Source organism: Dendrobates tinctorius, unplaced genomic scaffold, assembly GCF_039654945.1.
Source record: "Dendrobates tinctorius isolate UK_male_01 unplaced genomic scaffold, ASM3965494v1 ptg000021l, whole genome shotgun sequence".
Classification (NCBI taxonomy): Eukaryota; Metazoa; Chordata; class Amphibia; order Anura; family Dendrobatidae; genus Dendrobates; species Dendrobates tinctorius.
The window spans coordinates 36,605,621-36,632,346 of record NW_027361689.1 but is presented as its reverse complement, the minus strand read 5'-3'; the positions used below and the strand labels follow the sequence as shown (position 1 = coordinate 36,632,346).

The window sequence follows — 26,726 nt, the reverse complement described above, 5'->3', positions numbered from 1 at the left end:
TCCATTGAAATATGGGTCCATGGCCTCCTGGGGACCGGCAAAGGCATGAACAACCCACTAGAGCGAGAACAAGGTTTAGACCGGGAGCAAGTCCCACAGGACTGCACAAAATTCCTGACATCACGAGACAAGGCGGGCCACCAAAAAGACAGACTCACCAGATCTCTAGTACCAAAAATACCTGGATGACCAGCCAATGCAGAGCAATGAACTTCAGACATCACTCTCTTCTTCCACTGGTCATAAACATACAACTTTCCACTGGGACAACGCTCAGGTTTGTCCTCCTGGAACTCTTCCAGAGCACGTCTCAAATCGGGCGAGATGGCAGAAAGAACTACCCCTTCGCCTAAGATGGTAGCAGGCTTGGTCACCACAGGAGAATCAGCAAAGAAGCTCCTAGAGAGGGCGTCTGCCTTGACATTCTTAGTGCCAGGAAGAAAAGAGACCACAAAATCAAAACGTGTAAAAAACAAGGCCCACCTAGCCTGTCTAGGGTTCAAGCGTTTGGCCGACTCCAGGTAAATCAAATTCTTGTGGTCAGTGAGGACCACGACTTGATGTTTAGCTCCCTCCAACCAATGTCTCCACTCCTCAAATGCCCATTTCATGGCTAACAGTTCACGATTCCCCACATCATAGTTACGTTCAGATGGAGAGAACTTTCGGGAAAAGAAAGCACAGGGATTCATTTTAGATGTTACAGGATCCTTTTGGGACAAAACAGCTCCTGCACCAATCTCAGAAGCATCCACCTCTACCTGGAACGGGAGTGAGACATCAGGTTGCCGCAAAACCGGGGCAGAAGTGAATCTTCGCTTCAGCTCCTGAAAGGAATAAACAGCCTCCGGAGACAAGTTCAACACATCAGCACCCTTCTTAGTCAGATCAGTCAATGGCTTGGCAATATTAGAAAATTTTGCTATAAATTTCCGATAAAAATTAGCAAAACCCAATAACTTCTGGAGGGCCTTCAAAGAAGTGGGCTGAACCCAATCATAAATGGCCTGTACCTTGGCCGGGTCCATTTCAATAGTTGACGGAGACAAAATAAATCCCAAAAATGAAATCCTCTGTACCCCAAAAAGGCATTTTGATCCTTTGACATACAGGGAATTCTCCCTCAAGATCCGGAACACAGTCCGAACATGTTCCACATGAGAATCCCAATCCTTGGAGAAGATCAAAATATCATCCAGATAGATAATCAAAAATTTATCCACAAAGTCTCAGAAAATGTCGTTCATGAAGCACTGGAAGACAGAAGGGGCATTAGTGAGCCCAAAAGGCATCACCAGGTACTCAAAATGTCCCTCCGGAGTATTAAACGCCGTCTTCCATTCATCCCCATGCTTAATGCGAATAAGATTATACGCCCCCATGAGGTCAAGCTTGGTAAACCAGCAAGCACCTTTAACTCTGGAGAATAGATCCGAAATCAGGGGTAACGGATACTGATATTTAATAGTAATTTTGTCGAGGGCATGATAATCAATACAAGGCCTTAATGAACCATCCTTTTTGGCCACGAAAAAAAAAACGGCACCTAAGGGTGAAGAGGATGGTCTAATATGACCCTTCTCCAACGCCTCCTTAATATAGGATCGCATAGCCTCGTGCTCGGGTACAGATAAATCGAAGAGCCGACCCTTGGGAAATTTACACCCCGTGCTCAGTTCAATTGCACAGTCATAACTCCTATGAGGAGGCAAATACGTAGACTCATTCTCACTAAATACATCATAAAAGTCCGCCAAATAGTCAGGAACATCATGCGACTGAGGAGAGGTGGAAAAAAACGGAGCCTCACTAAGGGCACACCGACAACCCCAACTCACCACAGACACAGATTTCCAATCCAAAACTGGATTATGAATTTGCAACCAGGGAAACCCCAGAACAATGGTATCATGCAAATTATGCAACACCAAAAATCTGCAATTTTCTTGATGGTCTGGGGCGACCCACATTACCACCTGGGTCCAAAACTGAGGTTTATTTCTTGCCAAAGGAGTAGCATCAATCCCCCTCAAAGGGATAGGCGTCCGCAGAGGTGTCATCGGAAATCCACAAGGTTTAGCAAAATCCAAGTCTATTAGGTTCAGGGCTGCTCCCGAATCCACAAAAGCCTTGGCGGAAAATGTGGATAGGGAGCAGATCAGAGTAATTGCCAGAAGAAACTTAGGTTGAACACCACCCACAGAAAACGTGTGTGTGCAAAACGTTTCTCTCCTTTAGGACAGACAGAAATAATATGCGAGGCATCTCCACAAAAAAAACACAGCTTATTACGCCTTCTGAACTCCTGACGTTGCTCCCTGGACAAAACTCTATCACATTGCATAGGTTCAGACAATTGTTCAACAGGTGGCAATACCTCTCGTGCAGTCCTGCGTTCACGTAAACGCCGATCAACCTGAATGGCTAATGAAATAGAATCATCAAGACCAGAGGGAACAGGAAATCCCACCATAGTATCTTTTACGGCTTCTGACAAACCCTTCCGAAAGAGAGCTGCCAAGGCATTATCATTCCAGGTAGTAAGGACCGCCCACTTTCGGAATTTTTGACAGTACAATTCTGCAGAATCTCGACCCTGGCTCAATGCCAACAGGGTCTTTTCAGCCTGATCAATAGCATTAGGTTCGTCATACAACCCCAAGGCTTGAAAAAATGCGTTCACATTAGTCAGAATAAGATCATCTGGTTTCAAAGAAAACGCCCAATCCTGGGGATCGCCACGCAGCAAAGAGATGACAATTTTAACCTGCTGCGCGGAGCTCCCTGACGAGTTAGGCTTCAAGGCAAAAAATAATTTACAATTATTTTTCAAATTCAAAAATGTAGGCCGATCCCCAAAAAACACATCAGGAGTAGGGATCTTTGGTTCAGCAGCATGTGAATGAGCAAGGTAGGTGGAAATTCCCTGCACTTCCACAGTGAGCTGCTCCACACAATCAGACAATTGCTTTATCGCCATTGAGAGAAAAAAAAATTCCCCCTACGGCTTCAGAGATAGAGAGGAAAAAATATACACACTTTTTTTTTTTTTTTACAATTCTTTCCTGCTATTGAGTACCCTAGGATCTGCGGTATAGCGGGTGATTCTGTTATGAATGAGTCACCGTAGGAGGCAAAAACAGAAATACTAGCTAAGTCCAGAAAACCAGAGAAGTTGGCAGCTATCGGATTGCAGACCCCTGAACCTAACAACAACAACTAGCAGTAGCCGTGGGGGGTTCCTACGGTGCCCTAGACCCCTCGATCACAGCCGGAGAACTACATAGCCTAAAGACAGAAAGGGAAATCTAAACTGCCCCAGAGCAGACCCCAAAGCAATAGGCAGCCCCCAACATATAATGACGGTGAAGCAAGATGAAAAAACACTCACACAGATAGAAAGATAGGCTGAGCAAATGATGGGGCCCAAGCTAACTAAATAGGACAGAATAGAAAAGCTGCTGTCTGCAATCCGCCAAAACCCTCTCAAAAACAAGAGCCAACAGACTGATAGGGAAAAAAGCCCTGAAGATGCTAGGCTTCAAAAAGACTATATCAGTACTCAGGTATTTTCTGAAGACAGAGCAAAAAGGAATTCAGCTCACCCAGCAGGGGAAGGCAGAAATCCAGAAAAACAAGGCAAAACAAAACCAAAACACAAATGCAAAAAACAGAGCAGAAAACTTAGCTTTTGAGGAGCAGGAATCAGACTGGTCTCCTAGAATCCCTCAGAGAAATCACCCGCAAGGCAGAAGGGCGTCGGCTGCCTTATATCCAGTCAGCAATTCCAGTCACCCAGTCATCATCATTCTGCTCAGCTGTTTGGTAATCAGCCTCACTACCTTCCTTCACCAGAAGAGGGAGTTCATCAGACCTCAATGGTGAAGGGGAAAATGAACTCACAACAAATGACCTTCTGACAGCAAAATATAACGGTGACCACTCTCTGCTCATTCTTCTTGACCTATCTGCAGCTTTCGATACTGTTGACCACCATCTCCTACTCTATAGGCTCCAGTCACTGGGCATTAAGGACACTGCTCTCTCCTGGTTCTCTTCCTTTCTCTCTGACCGCTCCTTCAGTGTTTTGTTCTCTGGCTCCACTTCATCTCCTCTTCCTCTTGCTGTCGGGGTACCTCAGGGCTCAGTCCTTGGCCCCCTTCTCTTCTCTCTCTACACAGCCCCAATTGGACAGACCATCAGCAGATTTGGCTTTCGGGACCATCTTTATGCTGATGACACACAACTATATACGTCTTCCCCTGACCTCACCCCCTCTGTACTACAGAACGCCAGTGACTGTGTGTCCGCAGTCTCCAATATCATGTCCACTCTCTATCTGAAACTCAACCTCTCCAAAACTGAACTTCTGCTCCCGCCGTCTACTAACCTCCCTAAGTCTGACAATTTCCCTCTCCGTGGGTGGTACCACAATAACACCCCGGCAGCAGGCGCGCTGTCTGGGTGTTATGTTTGACACCAATCTCTCCTTCACATCCCATATACAATCTCTTGCCCGCTCTTTCCGCTTACACCTAAAGAACATCTCTAGAATCCTCCCTTTTCTCACCATGAAAACAACAATAACCATCACAGTAGCATTGATCCACTCCCGCCTGGATTTCTGCAACGCTCTATTAATTGGCCTCCCCGTCACTCGACTATCCCCTCTCCAGTCCATACTTAATGCAGCAGCCAGGGTCGTCCATTTGGCTAATCGGTACTCGGACGTGTCCTGTTGTGAACTCATTTTCTGGTTTACCTCTGGCTTCTGGTGAGGGTGGTGGAGCTGGCTGTGTTGACAGAGGAGTCGTGAGTTCTCCATCCGGGATCCCTCTAGTGGTGACAGTAGGTAATGAAACTGATCTAAACGGCAGAGACCTGCCACCTGAGGAGGAGGACTGTGAGTGGACATCAGGAGTCTCTGACTGGATTTAAGTCAGCCGACTCCCTAATTTTGTGCTGGTGATTTTTCCTGCCCTGAGGTTCTGGTTTCCAGTTCTGTTCCTGCTTTCTCAAGCAAAGTGTGCTCTGCTATTTTTTCACATGAGATTTGGTCTGGTCTACTCAGTTTCTGTGGTCAGCCAGCCCCTGCTGGGGCTGTGCAGATTTTCCATTCTTATGTCTCTGTTTATGCCAGTTTGCTTTTTGTCACTGATCAGATTGGTCTCTTTTTGCTCTGTCTTCAGAATATACCAGAGTGCTGATATAGGGAATTGAAGTCTAGCGACTTCAGAGTTTTTGTTATCAGAAAGTGTTGGACTTTTTTGGCAGGGTTTTGTGTGTGATTGCAGACAGCATCTTTCCTTTCCTGTCCTTTCTAGCTAGTGTGGGCCCCATTGTTTGCTCAGCCTATTTTTCTATCTGTGTTTGTGTTTTCATCTTGTCTCACCGACAATACATGTTTGGGGGCTGTCTATTGCTTTGGGGTCTGCTCTGGGGCAGTTTAGATTTCCCCTTTTCTTGCTTTAGGCTTATTTAGTTCTCCGGCTGTGAAGAGGCGTCTAGGATCATCGTAAGTACGCTCCACGGCTACTTCTAGTTGTGTGGATAGGATCAGGGGTCTGCAATCCGCGTAGTTACCAACCTCTCTGGTTTTCTGTGGCTTAGCTTGTTTTTGTTATTCCTCCTCGGTGACTCATTCATAACAGTGTCCGCTCTTCGTCAGTCTTTACACTGGCTGCCCATTCATTATAGGATCCAATTCAAAGTACTTGTTCTCATCCACAAAGCTCTGCACGGTGCGGCACCCCCCTACATTTCCTCCCTCATTTCTGTCTATCAGCCTAGCCAATCGCTGCGCTCTGCAAATGACTTTCGACTAACCTCTGCACTAATCCGTACCTCCCACTCCCGACTCCAAGACTTCTCCAGCGCTGTTCCTATCCTCTGGAATGCTCTACCCTAAGAAATTAGGACTAACCACAATTTGCATAGTTTTAGGCGCTCCCTCAAAACACATTTGTTCAGAGCGGCCTATCACGTTCACTATTCAAAGTCATTCTATGTGGAAGTGTGCATAAGTAGCCCATTCACTATCTCCATCCATCCCTCACTCCCTCAAGATGGCTGGACCTTCATTGTAAATACATCATTGTAAATATACACCTGTACTTTGTATCTCCCCCACCTCATTGTAGATTGTAAGCTCTCACGAGCAGGGGTGGCTTATTTCGTCTTATTTTGCTTTAATTATTGTATTGTTAACGTTGTTACTTATGACTTGTGTTTTGAAACTGTTAAACTGTAAAGCGCTGCGGAATATGTTGGCGCTATATAAATAAAGATTATTATTATTATATATATTTTTTTTGGCCTAAAATACAAAGGAAATGTGTCATATTTAACTTTAAGCCTCTTAGAGATCATTTCATCTTCAACGTGCTTAACTATTTACAATAATAATAATTTTGACCAGGGGTGCCCACTGCATATGCCACTGTATATTATTGTGGGAAAGGTTTCAGTAAAAATTGCATTTTACATATTGAATAAAGATATAAAGAAGAAGCTGAGCAGAGTTATATATATGTAGGTTTGTTGGAAATGATTCAGTATAACTTGTACTTTATGAATTGAAATCTCTGGTGGTTCTATTGATATGAGTCCAGTGGGCGGTCCTACTAGTGATTGACAGACTTTCCCGTATGACAGTGTATGCAGAGATCGCTCAAGAAAAAGTAAGAACAGCGTCCAATCCAGGTGAAGGAGTTGAAAAAACCTTTATTCCGCCATGATATGATACGACGTTTCACCCAGCAGCGATAAAAATAAAGACCTATTGCTGGTTGAAACGTTGTATCATATCATGGCGGAATAAAGGTTTCTTTCAACTCCTTCACCTGGATTGGACGCTGTTCTTACTTTTTCTTGATTGCTGCTATTTCCAAGTGGGTTCCTTGAATCAAGAGCGGGCGTCCTAACTCAGTGAGTGCTGTCAGCTTTCCTTTTAAGTGGATGCAGAGATTGCTGTCAATCTTTGAGCAGGACCGCCCACTGAACTCATATTACTAGGACCGCCCACTGGACTCATATTTACTAGGAAAGCCCTCTGAATTTACATGAATACAAATACCAGAGATCTCAAGAATTAAATATAAGTTATACTGAATCTTTTCCAACAAACCTGTACATCATTCTGCTCAGTTTCTCCGTCTCTATACCGTGCTGTCCACAGGTCGGACTACATGCACATACCGGATTCCCTTTAAGAGACAGTTAAGAGTGCGCGATCGGTATAGTTTCAATGCAGTTTTATAAATGAAAACAAACATAAAATATGGATTCTGATTGATAATTGTTTTAGGCTTTATTCACATCTGTTGTCAGAAGCTTCATTAGGATGCAGCCCTATGGTTCCCATCAAAATGACATACAGACCTCACTTAGGGCAGGTGCACATGAACATTTTCTCTCCATCTGAGAAAAATGGTCCGACTATGCTGATCAGAGTTTGATCAAATTTGGAGCAAATTTCCTTGCAGGTGGGGAGAAAAATAAAAAAAACTTTCTCCACCTTCTCCATTGTGTCAGTCCATGAAAATCGGACCGCACTCGGATGTCATCGGAGTGCAGTCTGAGATTTTTCACGGTCCCATGGACTTGAATGTGATTTTTGGAGGCAAATTGTGCATGCTGCAATTTTTTTTCCTCTGTCCGAGGAAAACATGGCCCCACAGAATAACATGGGTACGAATACTATCCATCAAAACCACGGCTAGCACTTGTCCGATTTTATTCGTCATCTGCATGAGGCTTGAGTCAATATGATCTATTGGATGATGATGCTGTTTTGTGCCGTGTTTGGTCAATGCATCATTTTTCCGGATCAGTAATTTTTTAGGATGTCAATAAAAAAACTGCATCGCTTTTAACAATTACAATGTTAAAAAACAGACAGCAGACAGATTGCACGCTGGTGCCGTCCGTGCACTGTCCACGATTTTCTCCGACCCACATGCTTGTATTGGCGATTTTGATTTATGACTCTGATCCAAAACGGACATGTGTCTGTGACTTTTTTACAGATACACGGTCTTCAAAAAAATACAAGGGCATGGAAACAGCCCCATAGACTACAATGGGTATGTGTTCTGTATTTGAAAAATTGACTTTTGAATGAGGCCTTAAAGTGCATCCAATGGATCATGAATTTATCCCGTGTCCAATGGAAAACCGCAGTGTCGGGCCGGCACTGGAGCAAGAACAGGTTTAGATTACTAAGACATATTTCATTTTTCTCTTTCCGTCGTGCATTCGGCAGTGGCCTCCGTGGTGTTGAATGTTTTGGACTGGATGCCATCACTTTCAGCCTCTACTTCCATCTCTACCCACAGGAGGAGACACTGGACTCTACTGTTGGGCGCTCGTATTAGTCGATCAGTTGACTACTGGGAAGGGGAGAGTCCTCAGAGTTCTCTGTAAAGAGTAAGAACCCTGCTCTGATCTCTACTTATAAAGAGGCCAGTTGTTCTTAGCCCTTGCCGTGGCTGCTATCATTTCCAATACAGCTATCAATTTAGGGACTCTTCAGTTCCTCCTTGGAATGCCATGATCCCATCTAGGGCTGCCCATGTGATGGTGGGGTTTGTGTAAATCCCACTTCTTGGTCCAGTACAATCCCAGGTTTGCTGGGACCGTTTACAGAAAGATCTGGAAAGTCTCAGAAAATCTGGGTATGTTGGCAAGTGTGGACTATAGGGCTGCATCCCTGTCCTGGCTTTTGGAAATGTAGTGAGGGTCTCGTTGTGTTTTCCGTGGAAGAAGGAGAAGATTATACTGCCATATCTGTATACTGGATGGACAAAACTTGGTGTATGGAGATGAGCAGATCGGGCACAATGTGAATTTGCTTGTTTGGGTTGCTTTTCCCATCAAATTTGATACATGGAGAAGTTATTCCCTTATTATGCCTTAAGATCTCTCAGGACCCCAGAACACAATAAACATAATGTGTAAAAAAAAATTAAAAAAATCCTTATACTCATCCTCCACTCACCTCTCTGGTCCCTCTGCTTCTCACCACCTGTCCGGGCCTTGTTGCATCTTCGGATTGCCATCGGCCATGCTGAAATTTATGGGCCTCTCACGCTAGGACAGGGCTTACGGGTTTGATGAGCCCAGTAGGGGTTTGCGCACGCATTTGCAAAGGTCACAGCACACGCCGTAACATCGTGACGTCACCACGTGCGGGTGCGTGCTCAGAACCCTCCTGCGCACATCAAACCCAGAAGCCTTGGCCTTGGTCGAGAGGCCCATGAAGTTCAACACAGCTGACGGAGATCTGAAGATGTGACAATAACGAAATGGGTGGCAAGCGCCATGTTGGTGAATCAGGGCGGAAGCTAATCACAAAAATTCTGCATTTCGGCGAATGCGGATATTCGTAGAATTAGAACAGAATTCAATTTCACTCGAGTTTATTGACTCATCTTCAGTATGTATAGAGACAAATATCTCTGTATGAGGCAACAGCATGAATTCTATTTTTGAGAAACATATTTTTCATTTGTTCGGTATATAAAACTAATTCCATTTATACATGAATTTAAATTGGTGGAAAATCAGCCAGTGCCCTACTCCGTAACTATTTAAAATAGGTCCAAAAATTTAAACTACCATTTATTTAAATGAGTCCACAGCGTATCTGAGATGATGGCAAAGGGGGGTGCATGTCACTCAATGATCAGAAATGGGAGAAGGAAAGATCATACTTCAAGACACAGCTGTGCAATAAACATCATCCCCTTGGGAAAGCGGCCTGTGTGGGCGCGAAACGCGCGTCGGGGGTTACCCTCTGCTTTGGTGTCCATGCATATCCACTTTGGTAGGCCTCCTGTCATTTTCTTAGGACTGTTTGACCACTTGGGTTTATTTTTGAGGAGGTAATTATGTTTTGCTTGCCAGTACCCTCTATACAGCCAGTCACACTATGTGACTCATACTGTGGCTGATTATATTGATATGGGATATTAGGCACGGCTTCTCTATTCCCCTATCCTTGTGTCTGTTCTGTTATTTGCTATCATGCTATTTTATTATGCTTATATGGTATTGTGATTAAATAAAATTGTTATATATTTTTACTACATTGGATCCGTTACTCCGCTTTGTTCTCCTATGGTTCAATTTAATAATGTATAGAGTTTGTGTCTTAGGCCTGTTTCACACATCAGTTTTTTTGTTCAGTCAAAAACCGCTAAAATGGCGGATAGCGGATCTGTTCCTGTACTGACCACAACGTTTGTCACCGGACCGTTGAGAGAGAGAGAGAGATTTTTCTGCCACCAGCACAGAGTTTAGGGTTAAATTTCTGGCTGAGTGTAGTCTTTTGGGCATGCGCAGTGAGAAGTGTGGATCCTGCCGCCCGAAAAAACGTTGCATGGTCCGTTCGGGCATGTCGGCGGACGTCAAAATTTTGGCGGATCCACAAAAAAACGGATCCAACGGATGGCCATCCGTCAAGATCCGCCGGTAATTCAACTCAATGGGAAAAAAAACGGATCCGCCAAGAAAAATGCAAAACGGCGGATTTTGACTGATGGACACAAACGGATGTGTGAAACAGGCCTTAGTGACAAGGATATACAGTGCCACCATTATACACATATTTATACAAGTTGTAGAGCCATGAATAAAATCAGTGCCAACATACAAGCTGAATATAATACCGCTATACCATTAATATTTGTAGAGGTCACTTCTGGTGTCAGCACATCGGTGGAACGCCTGGCAGCTGATGACCTCTCTTGGATGGCTAAGGTTAGACACCCGCAAAGCTTGCCCGAAAAAGTCTATGAGGGAGAATTTATCAAGACTTGCGGTTCATATACTAGGACCAAAATCCTGCCAGAGAAAGGCGTGATAAATTTCTCAATAGCTTTGGTGCATTTTTGGCTTGTCTGCGCATAATTATTTGTCTGATTGACATGTTTAACCTCTTCCCAACATAGGATGTAATAGTACGTCCCACAATGGGTGCGCGGAACGGACTCATAAACTAAAGTATTGCAGTATATAGTAAATGCCACCAAGCACTAACACACCCAGGAGCGCAACGAGTGGCGTCAAAAGAAAGGATATGCAAATAAGTAGTGTGCATGACGCAAGGTAGGTCCTCCAACTCTGTAACGGGAGGTTACCCTTTCCAACCACATAAAAAAGGTGATCACCTCCTTGTTGGGTGCGTCTGCTTTGCATACTAATCTGCCAGAACTAATTACACTAGGCACCATCCTTTTCCTATTTTATTTTACACTGCATAGGCAGCAAATTAGATAACATAGCTCACTTCAATATGCTGAGAGTTTTGTCATCCCGGCACACATCATTCAATGACAAACTCATCTCGACTGCTGAGCTCTGTGTAGGAACTAGTGCCAGCGACCAAAATGACAAGCAGCTGCTTTACTCGTTCTAGTCTCCTATGCAGAACTTCAAAAAGACACATTGCTGTGTTTTCCCCTCATGTTACAGTGTGTGGCATGTCTCAATATTTTTTTTTCTGCTTTTTTAGAATTTTAGGTATCTATTCTGTCTGGTACCCTGAAAATAATTTAATTAGTGTTCGTAATTCTCTACCTTAAATTTTAATGTATTACAAATGCAATGTTGGATAATATGATCTCGGATGGCTGTACAACTGCAGTCAGTGGAGGAAGCGATTTTTTAGTGTATTTTTTTATAAATTTTTCTCTTTTCAATTTTCGGTTAAAGACTTGGTGGACGTTATTATTGTATTTTAGTTTTTTAAACTATCGATTTCCATTTTAACTGGGGCTGCACAACATAAGGGAAAACTGCATAGGTTCAGTGAGAATTGTCACTGTAAGGGCTATGCTGAGTCTAATCCGACCCAGTAACATGAATACTAATACTGCTAATACTGGGGATACCTAGGTCGCTGAGGTAAGAAGAGGCTGTTCACACTGCTGTGCACACTCTCTATCTAATACTGGAGATATCAGGGATGTTAAGGTAAGAAGAAGTTGCTTACACAGCTGTCCATCATGTCTATCTGATCTAATACTAAAGATACCAGGGGTTCTGAGGTAAGAAGAGCCTGCTCACCACCACTGCTGTCCAACCTGTCTATCTGATCTAACACTGGAGATATCAGGGGAACTGAGGTGAAAAGAGGCTGCTCACACTGCTGTCCACCCTGTCTTTCTGATCTAATACTGGAGAAACCAATGCTGAGTTAAAAAGAGGCTGCTCACAATGTCGACCACCCCGTCTTTCTTATCTAATACTGGGGATACCAAGGTCGCTGACGTAAGAAGAAGTTCCTCACATTGCTGTCCACCTTGTTTATCTGATCTAATACTGGAGATACATACAAGGAGTTCTGAGGTAAGAAGAGGCCACTCACACTGCTATCCACTCAGTCTATCTGATTTAATATGGTAGATACCAGTGGGGCTGAGGTAAGAAGAGGCAGCTCACACTGCTGTCCACCGTGTCTATCTGATCTAATATGGTAGATACCAGAGGTGTTGAGGTAAGAAGAGGCAGCTCACACTGCTGTCCACCATGTCTGCCTGATCTAATACTGGAGATACAAGGAGTGCTGAGGTAAGAAGAGGCTGCACACACTGCTGACCACCCTGTCTACCTGATCTAATATGGTAGATACCAGTGGTGCTGAGGTAAGAAGAGGCAGCTCACACTGCTGTCCACCATGTCTACCTGATCTAATACTGGAGATACCAGAGGTGCTGAGGTAAGAAGAGGCAGCTCACACTGCTGTCCACCATGTCTGCCTGATCTAATACTGGAGATACAAGGAGTGCTGAGGTAAGAAGAGGCAGCTCACACTGCTGACCACCCTGTCTACCTGATCTAATACTGGAGATACCAGAGGTGCTGAGGTAAGAAGAGGCAGCTCACACTGCTGTCCACCATGTCTGCCTGATCTAATACTGGAGATACAAGGAGTGCTGAGGTAAGAAGAGGCAGCTCACACTGCTGACCACCCTGTCTACCTGATCTAATATGGTAGATACCAGTGGTGCTGAGGTAAGAAGAGGAAGCTCACACTGCTGTCCACCATGTCTATGTGAAATACATTATATATGTTATCTACTTCACACATTTGCAGGCACTTGTCCTAATAACATTCTAGGATAAGTTTTTATCAATGCAACAAGACATCGGCCATTTTAATTCTCTAGTTATCACTTGACTAGGGAAAACAATTGTGGTTTGCTAATTAAATGTATTTAGGAATTTATCTATAATGGCATTGTAACAGTTAAAAGGAATCTGTCATCAGGTGTTTTGCTACCTAAGATAGGTCACCATGTCACCAGCAATGTGTCAATTCCAGGGCTGCTTGCTGTAGTTTGCTAATATCACAGTTTGATCAGTAGGAGACTATCCCTAGAGCACAAGTTACCCTGCTGCCCAGTATTCCTCCATTTTCATGAGCACTGTGTAACCCACCCCAACCACTGATTGGCAGCTTTATGCCTATGCACAGTGAATAAAGAAAGCAGTCAGTCGTGTGGGCGGGGTTAGACAGAGCTCAGCATTTAGAGAACTGGTAAATCTGCAGTAGATAAAACAGTGATTTTATCAAAACTGCAGCAAGCAGCCCAGTAAGTGACACATCATGGTAACTGGCATCTCTGTACATACATAAAGCTCTCCCAGATGAGTAGAGCCCACCCTATACCCTGCAGATAATGGCGGTGACATGCAGCCAGGATCTGCCTCTAACAGCAGAAGGTGGAGCTGAGATCTACGTATGACTGTTAACAGGTAAAATGCGGCTGTCAATATAAGCAACGGGCGATGCCCCCGCAACGCGATCTTGGGACACCAACAAGCTGTCATAACAGCCAGCGGTTTGCTGAAGACCTTTGTGCCTGCCATCATGGTGCCCCATTGAAACCCAGCCTATGGCCAGCATCAAATGAAGCCATGATTTGTGCTATTCATAGCAATACTGAAGTGAATGGAACCAACACATAAAGTAAAATAAAAAAAATGTAAAAACAAACTTGAATGACTCATCCTTTGTCGGAATTGCATTTATTTTCACAATTTAACCGCACGTGGATTTTTTTCCCTGCTTTGAAGAACATCATGTTGTAAAATCAATGTTATAATTTAGAAGTACAACTGGTCCCGCAAAAAAAAAAATAAGCCCTCACATGATTACAGTATGTGGAGGGCAAAATTAAAAAGTTATGACTCTTGGAAGAAGGGATTAAAAAAAATGAAAGGTAGGGAAGGAGCTAACCCCATGTGCTTAGGATTCTCATGGCCACGACCCAATCATGCACATCACTGTGCCCAGCAGACACAATAAAGTCCCACATATTCACACAAAAAGGGATTTGGGATTATTTTTTCCATAGCACTGCTGGTAATGCATTAGTCATCCAGGAATATTGGAAATCCACAATGTTCTAAGGAAACCATTTCCTCCTATTATTTGGGGGAAATGATAACAGCAGCCATTGTTTATTGAAAAATGTGCCCGTTCATTATCTTTTAACTATCATCAGCCACTATAGACAAAGAGAATGAATGGAGTACTTAGTAGTAGGTATCAGGCATAGATAGGGCCCATTTCTCGGGCTGCATTCACACATCCATGTGTCATTTCCAAGTGTTGTCAGATTTTTGGAGGAAAGGTCTCAGACACATACAGTGTCACTTGTCCCTTTAAATGAAGATTAGTTACAGGTTACTGTGGATATAAGTTTTATTATGGAGCACTGTGGATGCTTGTACCATGTGCAACGTGGCAGATCTGTAGCACATTACCTGCAGATTACATCTGACAAGTGTACGTTGCCTGTATTGGCTGATTCCAGATCCTATTGAAAAGCAGAATTTTAGTTGATTGCTATTTAAAGGGACACTAGAGGATACTCATACTCTGTGTTAGGCCTAATGCATGGCCAGAGGACCTGAGTGTGCACCGTACAGTGTGGTTGCACTTTCAGGATATTCAGCACCCGAGGTTAAAGGGTTTGTCCAGGACCTTAACATTGATGGCCTATCTTCAGGATAGGTCATCAGTGTCTGATTGGTGGAGATGGGTGCAGTATCTGGCTGAGGCCATTATTACGTCAAAGGAACTGTGCAGCTCTGTAACCGAGTAATTCCGACCGCCCCCGTCACTGACAACAGCTGATCGGCGCCGGTGCCAGGTGTCACATTGACAGACATTGACGACTAAGGATAGGCCAACAATGTTAAAGTCCGGGACAACCTCTTTACCTGCTGCCATCGGAACTGGCTCAGGTTGCAGCAGTTTTACCCCTTAGATGCTGCTGTTAATTGTGACAATTTTGACAATGAAGGCCCCTGTGTCTACCATGTTTATTCACCTAGGAAGCCCAGCCTTTGGCTGAGCTTCATAGGAGAACGGTAATTTTATAATACACTGCAATATTCCGATTGTGCAAGTGTATTGTACAAAAGATGGCAAGTTCAAGTCCCTTAAGTGAATAAAAAATGTAGAAAAAAATAGTTTTAAAAAATTATTTTCCCAGAACGTAAATTAATCGTAAAAAAGAAAGAGGGGAAAAAAGTATCTTATTTGGTATCGCCACGTGTAACTGTTTCACCTGATATAATATTGTAACGTACTGTACATCTCATTCAGTGAATGCCAAAATAAAAAAATAAAAAATAAAAATGGATGTTGTTTTTGGTCATATTGGAATAAAAAAGAGCAGAAAGTTGTATGGGTCCCAAAATTGTACCAACAGAAGCTGCAGCTCCTACCACAAAAAAACAGCCCTGATACAAGTCTGTGGACTGAAAAATAACAAAATGTAGGAAAAAATAGAAGTAAAGAGGGGGCTTATTGGTGCTCTGGGGTACGCATAAACCTGAATCTGGCCCCATATTGTGACATTAAGGCCTTAGTACAAGTATGCTTCAATGCTACTTGTGACATTAATTTTTTAACTAATAGTTACACTGTCCAGAATATTAATCTCCCCCTATCCTCTAAGCTAGGGCGCTGTGGATCTACAATATCCCCCGCGAGGCAATGTGTGATTACCGTAATACATTTGGTGACCTAATAAAGCTACAATTTCACTGCAACTCGAGGCCATGGAGCCATAACACAAAGGAAAATCCTGAAGGAAGCAATAATGGCTTCTTATAATCATCCATATCAACTTCCTTCAGACTTTCCAATTACTAATTTCTGCAGGCTCGTAGTAGCCTGCTAGGCCGCACTTGTAGAGTTGCCTAGCAACATGACCCACATGAAGCCTCTATGGAGCCTGAGCAGAAGCCCTGGCAGCACATATTAATAAGCACCGATTAATAAGTTAGCGCACAGCCTCGGACATCACAGTCCCAGTACTCCACTTCTTGTTTTTAATTTTTACTCGTTATCTTCTAGGAGCCGTTACTTTTTTTTTGTGAAGCAAGTTGTAGTTTACATACAGAACAATAATGGGAAAAAGGTACATTATTGTTTTTTCGGGTTGACTTTACAGAGTTATGGTAGGAATGATGTGTTAATATTGTTCTATGGACCGATACTGTTATGTTTTTTTACAGCATGATGGAGACCAGAATTGAAAACTTAAAGTGGCTCAGTGAACAAAAGCATGACATTTTAGGTCCACGGCCAAGAAACTCTCCATATCCCAATCCCACTGAGAACCCTCATAAAGCGGGGAGGACAAACAAAAGTCCAAAAAGTATGATAAACTACAAGCATTGATTAGTTAACAATGGGATATCAACAGTCAGGATTTGGCCCTGAAGCTGAGATCCGGCAAAGGGCAGAAGTCTGGAGAAATAAGGGTCATCCCTGTACTTATCGAGTTTTTGCATAAACTTGATATATTTGTGAATAAAAGTGTAAAAATGCTGAATTGTAATTCACTAACCATAGAAACATCCAACGAAAAGATCTAAAAACACTGATGCAGCAAACTATGAGAAAGCCAAAATGTGTGTCAGTCTCAAAACTTTTGGCCACGATTGTATAACATGTAAGACAGACAGATGATATATAGATATGCGATACATAGATATAAATAGATGGAGAGATAAAAATATAGATCAAACCAAACAATACAACAGCACCCTGGAAGCAGGGAGATGTATGCAACCAAGGTACTTGGGTACAAAAGTTGGCCAAATTGTGTGAGCCCACCAGTCACAACAAGGCGAACTTTCTCTGATTGCACCCTGACTTAATTATCAAACATTCCTCTGTCGGGAAAAAAGCCTACACAGTTAAAGGGCAGATTTGATCAAGCACTAATTAAAAACATCATTAGGGTAAGTGCACATAGTGTCTTTTCAGGTGCATTCTGCCTGGGAACCTCCCTGAAAAAGCACTTTAAAAATGCAAAAAGATTGAACATATGCACGGCAATGTAAAAATGACTATGATCCGCCTTTCTGAGCTTCTTTTAACAGTAACAGGTCTTACAAGCAGTCACCAGTACATTCTTGTGATGTATTCTGCTTGGAAGACTCTCATATATGATACATAAAATAGGAAGAAAAAAACACAAATGACGTCCAAGTAAACGCTTCAGGAAAAAACCCGCCGTGGGCTCACACCTTTAGGCTGATAGGAGGAACGCACGGTCAGATATGGAGGCAGTCACCACCTTCAACAGTGTGTTACAGAAAAACAAAAAGTGGCCAGTATCTTCTAACAGAATAAAGCAAATGTGAACAGGTGCAAACCAAAGAGTACAGCAGCCACGGTATGCCCTAAGATGGTTGGTTGGTGGACACACATCAATTGGCCAATTTGTGCTCTAAGTATAGGCTAAATGTCAGCAATGCAGCCAAATATCATATATTCAATGTCTGCATTTGTCTTATAGTATGCAGAATGCTGCAGCATTCATTGGTATGTACAGTATATAGTGCAGGCATAACAGCTTGCACCTGTCCGATTCTGTTATATATTGCTGCTGGTCAGTTTTTGTTTTTGTCATAGACAAGTAGATAGATGATAGATAGATAGATAATAGATATAAGATAGAGATAAGATAGATAATAGATCGATAGATATAAGATAGAGATAAGATAGATAATAGATATGAGATAGCTAGATAATAGATAGATAGATAGATAGATAGGTAGATAATAGATTGAAGATAGATAATAGATAAATAATTAATAAATAAATACACTGCTCAAAAAAATAAAGGGAACACTTAAACAACAGAATCTAACTCCAAGTAAATCAAACTTCTGTGAAATCAAACTGTCCACATAGGAAGCAACACTGATTGACAATCAATTTCACATGCTGTTGTGCAAATGGAATAGACAACAGATGGAAATTATTGGCAATTATCAAGACACCCTCAATAAAGGAGTGGTTCTGCAGGTGGGGACCACAGACCACATCTCAGTACCAATGCTTTCTGGTTGATGTTTTGGTCATTTTTGAATGTTGGTTGTGCTTTCATATTCGTGGTAGCATGAGACAGACTCTATAACCCACACAAGTGGCTCAGGTAGTGCAGCTCATCCAGGATGGCACATCAATACGAACTGTGGCAAGAAGGTTTGCCGTGTCTGTCAGCGTAGTGTCCAGAGGCTGGAGGCGCTACCAGGAGACAGGCCAGTACACCAGGAGATGTGAAGGGGGCCGTAGGAGGGCAAAAACCCAGCAGCAGGACCGCTTTCTCCGCCTTTGTGCAAGAAGGAACAGGAGGACCACTGCCAGCGCCCTGCAAAATGACCCCCAGCAGGCCACAAATGTGCATGTGTCTGCACAAACGGTTAGAAACCGACTCCATGAGGATGATCTGAGTGCCCGACATCCACAGATGGGGGTTGTGCTCACAGCCCAACACCGTGCAGGACGCTTGGCACTTGCCACAGAACACCAGGATTGGCAAATTTGCCACTGGCGCCCTGTTCTCTTCACAGATGAAAGCAGGTTCACACTGAGCACATGTGACAGATGTGACAGAGTCTGGAGACACCGTGGAGAGCGATCTGCTGCCTCCAACATCCTTCAGCATGACCGGTTTGGCAGTTGGTCAGTAATGGTGTGGGGTGGCATTTCTGTGGAGGGCCGCACAGTGTTGGGCTGTGAGCACAAACCCCATCTGTGGACGTCGGGCACTCAGACCATCCTAATGGAGTCAGTTTCTAACCATTTGTGCAGATGCATGCACATTTGTGGCCTGTTGGAGGTCATTTTGCAGGGCTCTGGCAGTGCTCCTCCTGTTCCTCTTTGCACAAAGGCTGAGGTAGCGGTCCTGCTGCTGGGTTGTTGCCCTCCTACAGCCCCCTCCACGTCTCCTGGTGTACTGGCCTGTCTCCTGGTAGCGCCTCCAGCCTCTAGACACTACGCTGACAGACACAGCAAACCTTCTTGCCACAGTTCGTATAGATGTGCCATCCTGGATGAGCTGCACTACCTGAGCCACTTGTGTGGGTTGTAGAGTCTGTCTCATGCTACCACGAGTGTGAAAGCACAACCAACATTCAAAAGTGACCAAAACATTATTTTTTGAGCAGTGTAGATAGATAATAGATAGATGGATAATTAATAGATAATGGATAGATAGATAATAGATGATAGATAGAGATACTTCTCAACAATGAAATTACAACACCAAGAATAAAAGTTGTGAAATTACCGAAATCATAGGATGGATAGACATGTTACTTATATGGAAATGAGGAGAAATGGAAACAAAATTTTCGAAACATCTTGATTTATTCAGTATGGAGTATGAGCATCACATGCACAAACCTCACATACAGCTCGGCTGCTATCAATGAGGTCATCAATGGTTGTTTGAAGAACGTTCTGCCACGCTGAATGCACTTGGGCAAATCATCAAGATCCGCTTTGGGCAATTGCCAACGAATGGCGTCCTGTCCCAGATGTGCTCATTGGGAGACAAGTTTGGTGACGAGGCCATGGGAGCACGTTTAAGCCAAGCAGGCAAATCCCCTAGGAAGAGCAACAGGCAGCCTGTCCTTGTCCTGCTGAAAAACGACTCCTGGGACACAGATTAGAATTGGCCGCACCACTAGTTCCACACTGAATCAATATAACTCTGAGCTGTTAGTGTACCTGGAATGGAGAAGAGAGTGATCCAACTACCGTACCTTATGCTACACCACACCATAATGCCCAGAGTAGGACCTGCGTGACGTTCCTTCGTGAAGCCCTCTACATGGCGTTGCCCATGTAGTGTCATCAGATTAAAACAACAGCATCTAGTCCATTCTGTACTGCAAGTGAATTTGTATGTCACATTCCAAGCATAAGACCTCAATCAATGTCTACACAAACCATCAGAAGATGAGCTGTGAGCCAGACGCTAAGCTATGGGAGTTCACTGACCTCATGCCACAAGTTTGAAAGGCTATCATGGTGCAGAGCAACATGGCAATGGAGGCAGGAATGGAGATCTATCCTCTTCAACTTTTGTCTTAGATGAAATGATAACTGGAGTTTGGTCATGAGACTATGTGAGCAACTCCATGAAGGGGCCTTCACTAGGAAACATGAAAGTGTCCTAGAACGCGTTTTTCAACATGACAATGCCAGGCCGAATGTTGCTCGTGCTACTGTGAGCAGCCTGCATGACCAAAACGTGCTCCCACAGCCTGCAGTGCGCCCGGACTTGTCTCCCATTGAACACATCTGGGACGTCATTGGTCGGCAATTGAACAGGAGCTGCCAGCAGAGGATCTTGATGAGTTGTCCAAGTGAATTCAGAACGGACCTCAGATGACCATTAATGACCTCAGTGGTAGCAGCCGAGGCTGTAAGTGCAGGATTTCTGCACGTGGCTCATATTCCATACTGAATAAATCGAGATGTTTTAATTTTTTTTTCCATTTTCCATCATTTGCAGATCAGTAACGTCTCCGTCCTGTGACTTAAATAATTCCATGACTTTCCCTTCTTGGTTTTTCAGTTTTAATGTCGAGGAGTGTAGATACAGTAGTTAAATAGAAGATGGATGGACGGACAGACAGATTTCTGTACAAAAATGTCATAAGCTATTTCTACAGTATATATCCATATTGCTAATATTATTCAATCCATTCCGGCAGAGCAGTTCCTGACACGTAGATATGGCTGTACTGTATATCTGGGATAATCCCCCGAGAATGACGATAATCTTTGCTCTTCCTGAACTAACATCTTAAAACTAAAGAATCGCTGAGCCGTTCTGATGTACGGTATATTTCAGTCATCTCTAGGTTGGAAATTCCTGCATGTTGGAGAAGATAAGGGAATTCTTTGAAGGGGTCATCTGGATTCATTTTACATTAAGCAATTGGTCAAGCATCACAGATTTAACCCTCACTATCCCAGCTAATTGGATTAAAGAGGTGCCTAACCATGGGCAGAAGACCCAGGGAGACAGGAATGGGTTAAAGGGAGCAGCATGGGGTCCTCTATAATTTTTATTACCAGCCCACAAAAATTTGCTCTTAGCCTGATGTGTCTTTTAATTCACTTTATTTATTGCCTCGTTTCTGCCAATAAATCGTGTAATATCAGTATCAGCTTGTAAAAGCTTGGAGAAAGTGCAGGAGCGAAGCAGGAGAGTGTGATTACTTGGCACAGGCATGGGAAACTGCACACAGCGCTCTACAAAAATCCCATCCAAAGCAGAGTCTCCTGCCCCCCGGGACACATTGATCTGCCCCATCTCTGTATCTAGATACCTTGGCCAAGGCATAGTGGAGCCCCCTGACACGCAGCACCTCGGGCACGTGCCCCAACAGCTGCCCTTTCCCGTTCCCAAACCCACCAGATACACTCCTGATAGAGAACACCTCATTTTACAATATATATTTATTTAAGCAACATGGGAGGCAAAATATAATAATAATGGGAAAATATACATATCCCAACAAAGATATCCAAATACATATCCCTATATGGCGATCCTTATGAGCACACATACATCCTAATATACGTATATCTATAGAAAGATCCTACAAACACATCCATATAGGTATATACTGTACATACATCCTCATTCTATATACATATTCCTATCTACAGATCATGGGTGTCCTAATATATATGTATATATACCATATATTTATTTATAGATATACAGTATATGTACAGTATATATAAATATTTTGTATATATAACCTATATACAAATTCCTATGTACAGATCCGTATAGGTATCCTAATATATAATTATATATTTTAATTTGATATAAATATATATATGTATAAATAACTCTAGACAGAGATCCTTATGTCCATATCCCTATGTACATTGCCACGTTTGTACACTTACATATTTATCCCAATATACACATCCCTTTATTTAGATCCCAATGTACACATCCAAATCTAGGTATCCCTATATACATCTCCCTATTTACAGATTCTTACATACAGTACCTATCCCTACATAGCCATGTACGTATCCTTACATATATTCCCATCTAAGTAGCCCTCCATATTCCTATACACGTATCCCTATTTATAGATTTTTACATACATGTCGCTATATACATATGCCAACATACAAATCCCTATATAGAGATCCTTATACATGTATATCCCTATATCTAAGCCTATATATATATATATATATTTAAATCCATATGGTATCCTTACACATAAATCTCTATATTATAGACATATATACTCATCCCTATATACAAAGCCAAATATGTATTCTAACATATTTATCCCTTTCTATATAGATCCTTATGTACATACCCCTATCTATCCTGATATACATCTCCACTAACAGATTCTTACATACATATCCCTACATGGCCGTCTATGTATCCTTACACATATGTCCCCATATACATATACCTATATATATATCCACATCCCAATAAACTAATCCATAAATACATATCCCTCTTACACCTCCGAAGGTTCATATTTTTTATATACGTGCCTATCCCCGAGTACATATTATATACTCATCCCTACACATGTATCCTCACTGTCCCTGGGCACGCTTTCCTATATACATCCCTATATTTCATACATAACCCTACAAACACCCCTTACACACATTACCTGACCCTATTTCATCTTTTCTCTTCTTCTTCTTCTTATCGTCTAAACATCTAAATCTTCCTTAATAGTAAAACTATGACTAATCAATATAAATGCGCTAAAAAAGGGAACAAATGAGTATTAGAAATAATAATAATAGTAAAAAATATATATTTATATTGTTGAAATTACGATAATGTCTTAAATATTTAAAATTCGTTTTTGATCTTGTTTTTATTTTAGCACAATATTTTTCCACCAATTTATTTTCATAAAACTGAATGAAAAAACGACGACTCTTTCTAAAACGTTGAAACGTTCATTTCTAGATATTAGGGTAAAAAAAAAAGGTTATATTTTCGACACAGTAAAACAATTTATCGTATTCAATTTATGGATATTCAAAGTCTAAGAATAAGTCCATGGACTAACGATAATGAAATGTGATCAATAAAACCATGATAAAATATTTCCAAACAGTAGAAATAAAATAATATCGAAATAATACAAAATAATATAAAATAAATAATAACGCAAAACATTCGATCAATATTGGTCATCGTGCTTAAAAATATATCTATTAAATAATTTAATCCTTCCGGGGATCGATCAATTATTATAGCTGATATACTTAACGGCTTAAAAAAAAAAATCATTTAAATTAAAATAAATAAATAAATAATAAATAATAATAAATCAACATATATCAAAAGCAAGTATCATTTTTCCTAAAATGAAATCTAAATTGAAATGAAAAAAAAGGTGAATAATAAAAAATAAAATAAAATAGTATCTAATGCTGCAAATTTTGATTTATTTTACAGTTTATTTTCCATTGCGTCTTTATTATTCGCTTTCTATTATTTTTATTCTTTCAGTCCAAAAATGTATAAAAAAAAATGTAATTAATAAAAATATTTAAAAAAAATTGACATATTGGGTTGGATGATACAAGGGTGGGTAGAATAGGACTTTGGCAGGTGAGGGGATATATTTTAGGACTCCGGCAGAAGGGATGAGGAGATGTTAAACAAGTGACAACTAATAAGATCGTGTAAGTGGCGAATGGATTATTGCTTTATTATAGCCAAGGGAAGGGTGGAAATGACATGAGGTGCATGCCTTAGGGGTGGGGGAGGTCACTGCGGGGACGGTAGAAGGGCACCATGCCCCTCAGGTTATCTGCCTGCTGGTGGGAATCAGGAGAGACCTCCATTTCTCCATGGTTACTCTACAAGACTTTCCAGGCATCTTCCCAAAATCTCCACTATTGCAATTTAAAACCAACAGGAGGCGCATCAGGTCAGCCCAATCCCACCACACAGGAAGACCAAGGGACCTGTGGGGACGGCCATGATGCATCTGTAGCCCTAGGTAAAATGTTCCCACCGCCACGCGTTTTACACCCCATTGTTTCCATTAACACATATTATGGCCACTTACACAAGGAGTCGAGCTCACAGGTTGTGCTCCTGACTGCAAGAGGAGAAGGACCTGTCGCCTACACGAAAAAAAGGCGCCAGGGGGGAACAACAAAAAAATCACCCACACACCGGGTACAGATGTACCAGAAGGGAGGACGGCATCTGTGACCGGTCATGATAATAGCACAGTGTGTCATCCGTGGTTTTACATAGGACTGCAGGTGAACTGACGGCCATAAAACACGAATTACGCAGGAAAGAAAGAATGAAAGAAAGGAAGGAAGAATTAGCACTCTCATTTCAAATTGATAGAAAATTAGTATTTATTCCAGGCCAATGAACACAAAGTTTTGCCTCTGACAATGAGACTTTTTTTTAGATTTATTTTATGTACAGGATAATCCGGTGGTCCGGACGTTGTGGCTGAGACCCGAACTCTGATAGGGGCAACTTTATCTATACTGGATAGATAGATTTAGATAATAGGCAGGAACCTTGGTGCAAATTGATCTTAGATAAATAGATAGATAGATAGATAGATAGATAGATAGATAGATAGATAGATAGATAGATAGATAATGTAGATAGATAGATAGATAGATAATGTAGATAGATAATAGATAAGATAGACAATAGATAGATAATAGATAGATAAATAGATAATGTAGATAGATAATAAATAGATAAATAGATAATGTAGATAGATAGATAGATAGATGATGGGACAGATAGGTAGATCAATAGATAGGAATGCAGGAATGTGCAGGTGCTGAGGTTCTGTGCTCTGGTGATGTACCATCAGTGCTGACAGGGGAGGACAGAAGTGAAATCTGCCCAAATATATCTATTATCTACAGTATCTCTCCCACATCCCTCCACTATTGCCCATCACTAGCCCCTATAACACCACATACACATATATTGGGCTATGCTCTTCACACTGAGGATGACCCATCTATTCACAATGCAGAAGTTTGGTTCCTTTCATACAAAAGCACTACAAGTCCCAGAATGCCCCCCACACACATACAGCAGGATGACACAGGAATAATGCCATCAGTGACAGCAGTGCCCTTGTGAGTGAGGGACCCGGGGGTCTGCAGCTCGGGTATCGGGGGCTCACCTTGCTCCTGGTCCACAAAGCTGGTGACAGTGTGGGCTCCCGGCCTCTCCCTGGTGCCATTGCCCGCGGCTCCTCTGTGCCCAGCGCTCGCCATCCTCTTGTACAGGGCCAGCATGTACTCATGGGGCACCACAGCACCCCGGGCCCCGGACTCCTTCCTGGAGGTGACGTGGTCCAGGCTGCCCCTGTGTGCAGCGCCCAGTGCACGGTCCAGGCTGCCCCTGTGTGCAGCGCCCAGTGCACGGTCCAGGCTGCCCCTGTGTGCAGCGCCCAGTGCACGGTCCAGGCTGCCCCTGTGTGCAGCGCCCAGTGCACGGTCCAGGCTGCCCCTGTGTGCAGCGCCCAGCGCATGGCCAGCTGGCAGTGCCCTCCGAGCAGCTGCTCTGTGCGGAGAATAGGGGAGCACTGCTGCAGCCTGGGGGCTCTGCCCAGCCCAGAGCCAGGCACTCCACAGCCCCAGACACAGAGCAGCAGCCTTCCTTAGATCCATATTATCAGTGCACTCTGCTCGGGAATGAGAGACTTGGCGGGGGTATGATGACTTTGGGAACTCCCCTGTTGCTTTTCTGAGATTGTGCTAATAACCTGTGAGCAGTCAAATCAGACAGAGCAGGGCGCCCTCTGGTGGCCGAGAGCGGGAATCTGCTGTCATTACTACCTGCAGATGATCGGATGGAGCGAGACCATCTCCTGAAGGACACTGGGGTCTTACTGTAACCCCCTACTGACCGGGGTGTCAGAGACCCGTGTGTAACACATAAGAATGACTGATGAAATATAATATTGGGGTGCTTATTGGATGGAAATCTTTACACCTGCTGCCTGATAAATGTGTAGGATAACATTTGTGAATTTATGGTGAATTACACCAATATCTAATGTGCTTTACATAGAGTAAAGTAATAGGACACAAGTCTTATTATCATTCAGCCTCATTGCCCCCGGTGTATAATATCCAGCCCCATTGTCCCTGGTGTATAACATCTGGTCCCATTGCCCCTGGTGTATAACATCTGGTCCCATTGCCCCTGGTGTATAATATCTGGTCCCATTGCCCCTGGTGTATAATATCTGGTCCCATTACCCCTGGCATAAAACATCTGGTCCCATTTCCCCCAATGTATAACATCTGGTCCCATTGCCCCTGGTGTATAACATCTGGCCCCATTGCCCCTGCTGCATAACATCTGGTCCCA

The 26,726-nt window shown here is 42.8% G+C and overlaps 1 protein-coding gene across 1 annotated transcript in view; it reads right to left on the bottom strand.

The window, feature by feature from the left end:
- The window catches only part of GDF7 (growth differentiation factor 7), a 43,331-nt gene extending 17,311 nt beyond the window's left edge, over positions 1-26,020 (bottom strand). The window contains exons 1-2 of the mRNA XM_073568112.1: positions 25,920-26,020; positions 25,531-25,751 (exon numbers count right to left, since the gene is read on the bottom strand). Coding sequence (XP_073424213.1) covers positions 25,531-25,751; positions 25,920-26,020 — 322 coding nt within the window. The remainder of the gene's footprint in view (positions 1-25,530; positions 25,752-25,919) is intronic.
- Positions 26,021-26,726: the final 706 nt, after the last annotated feature.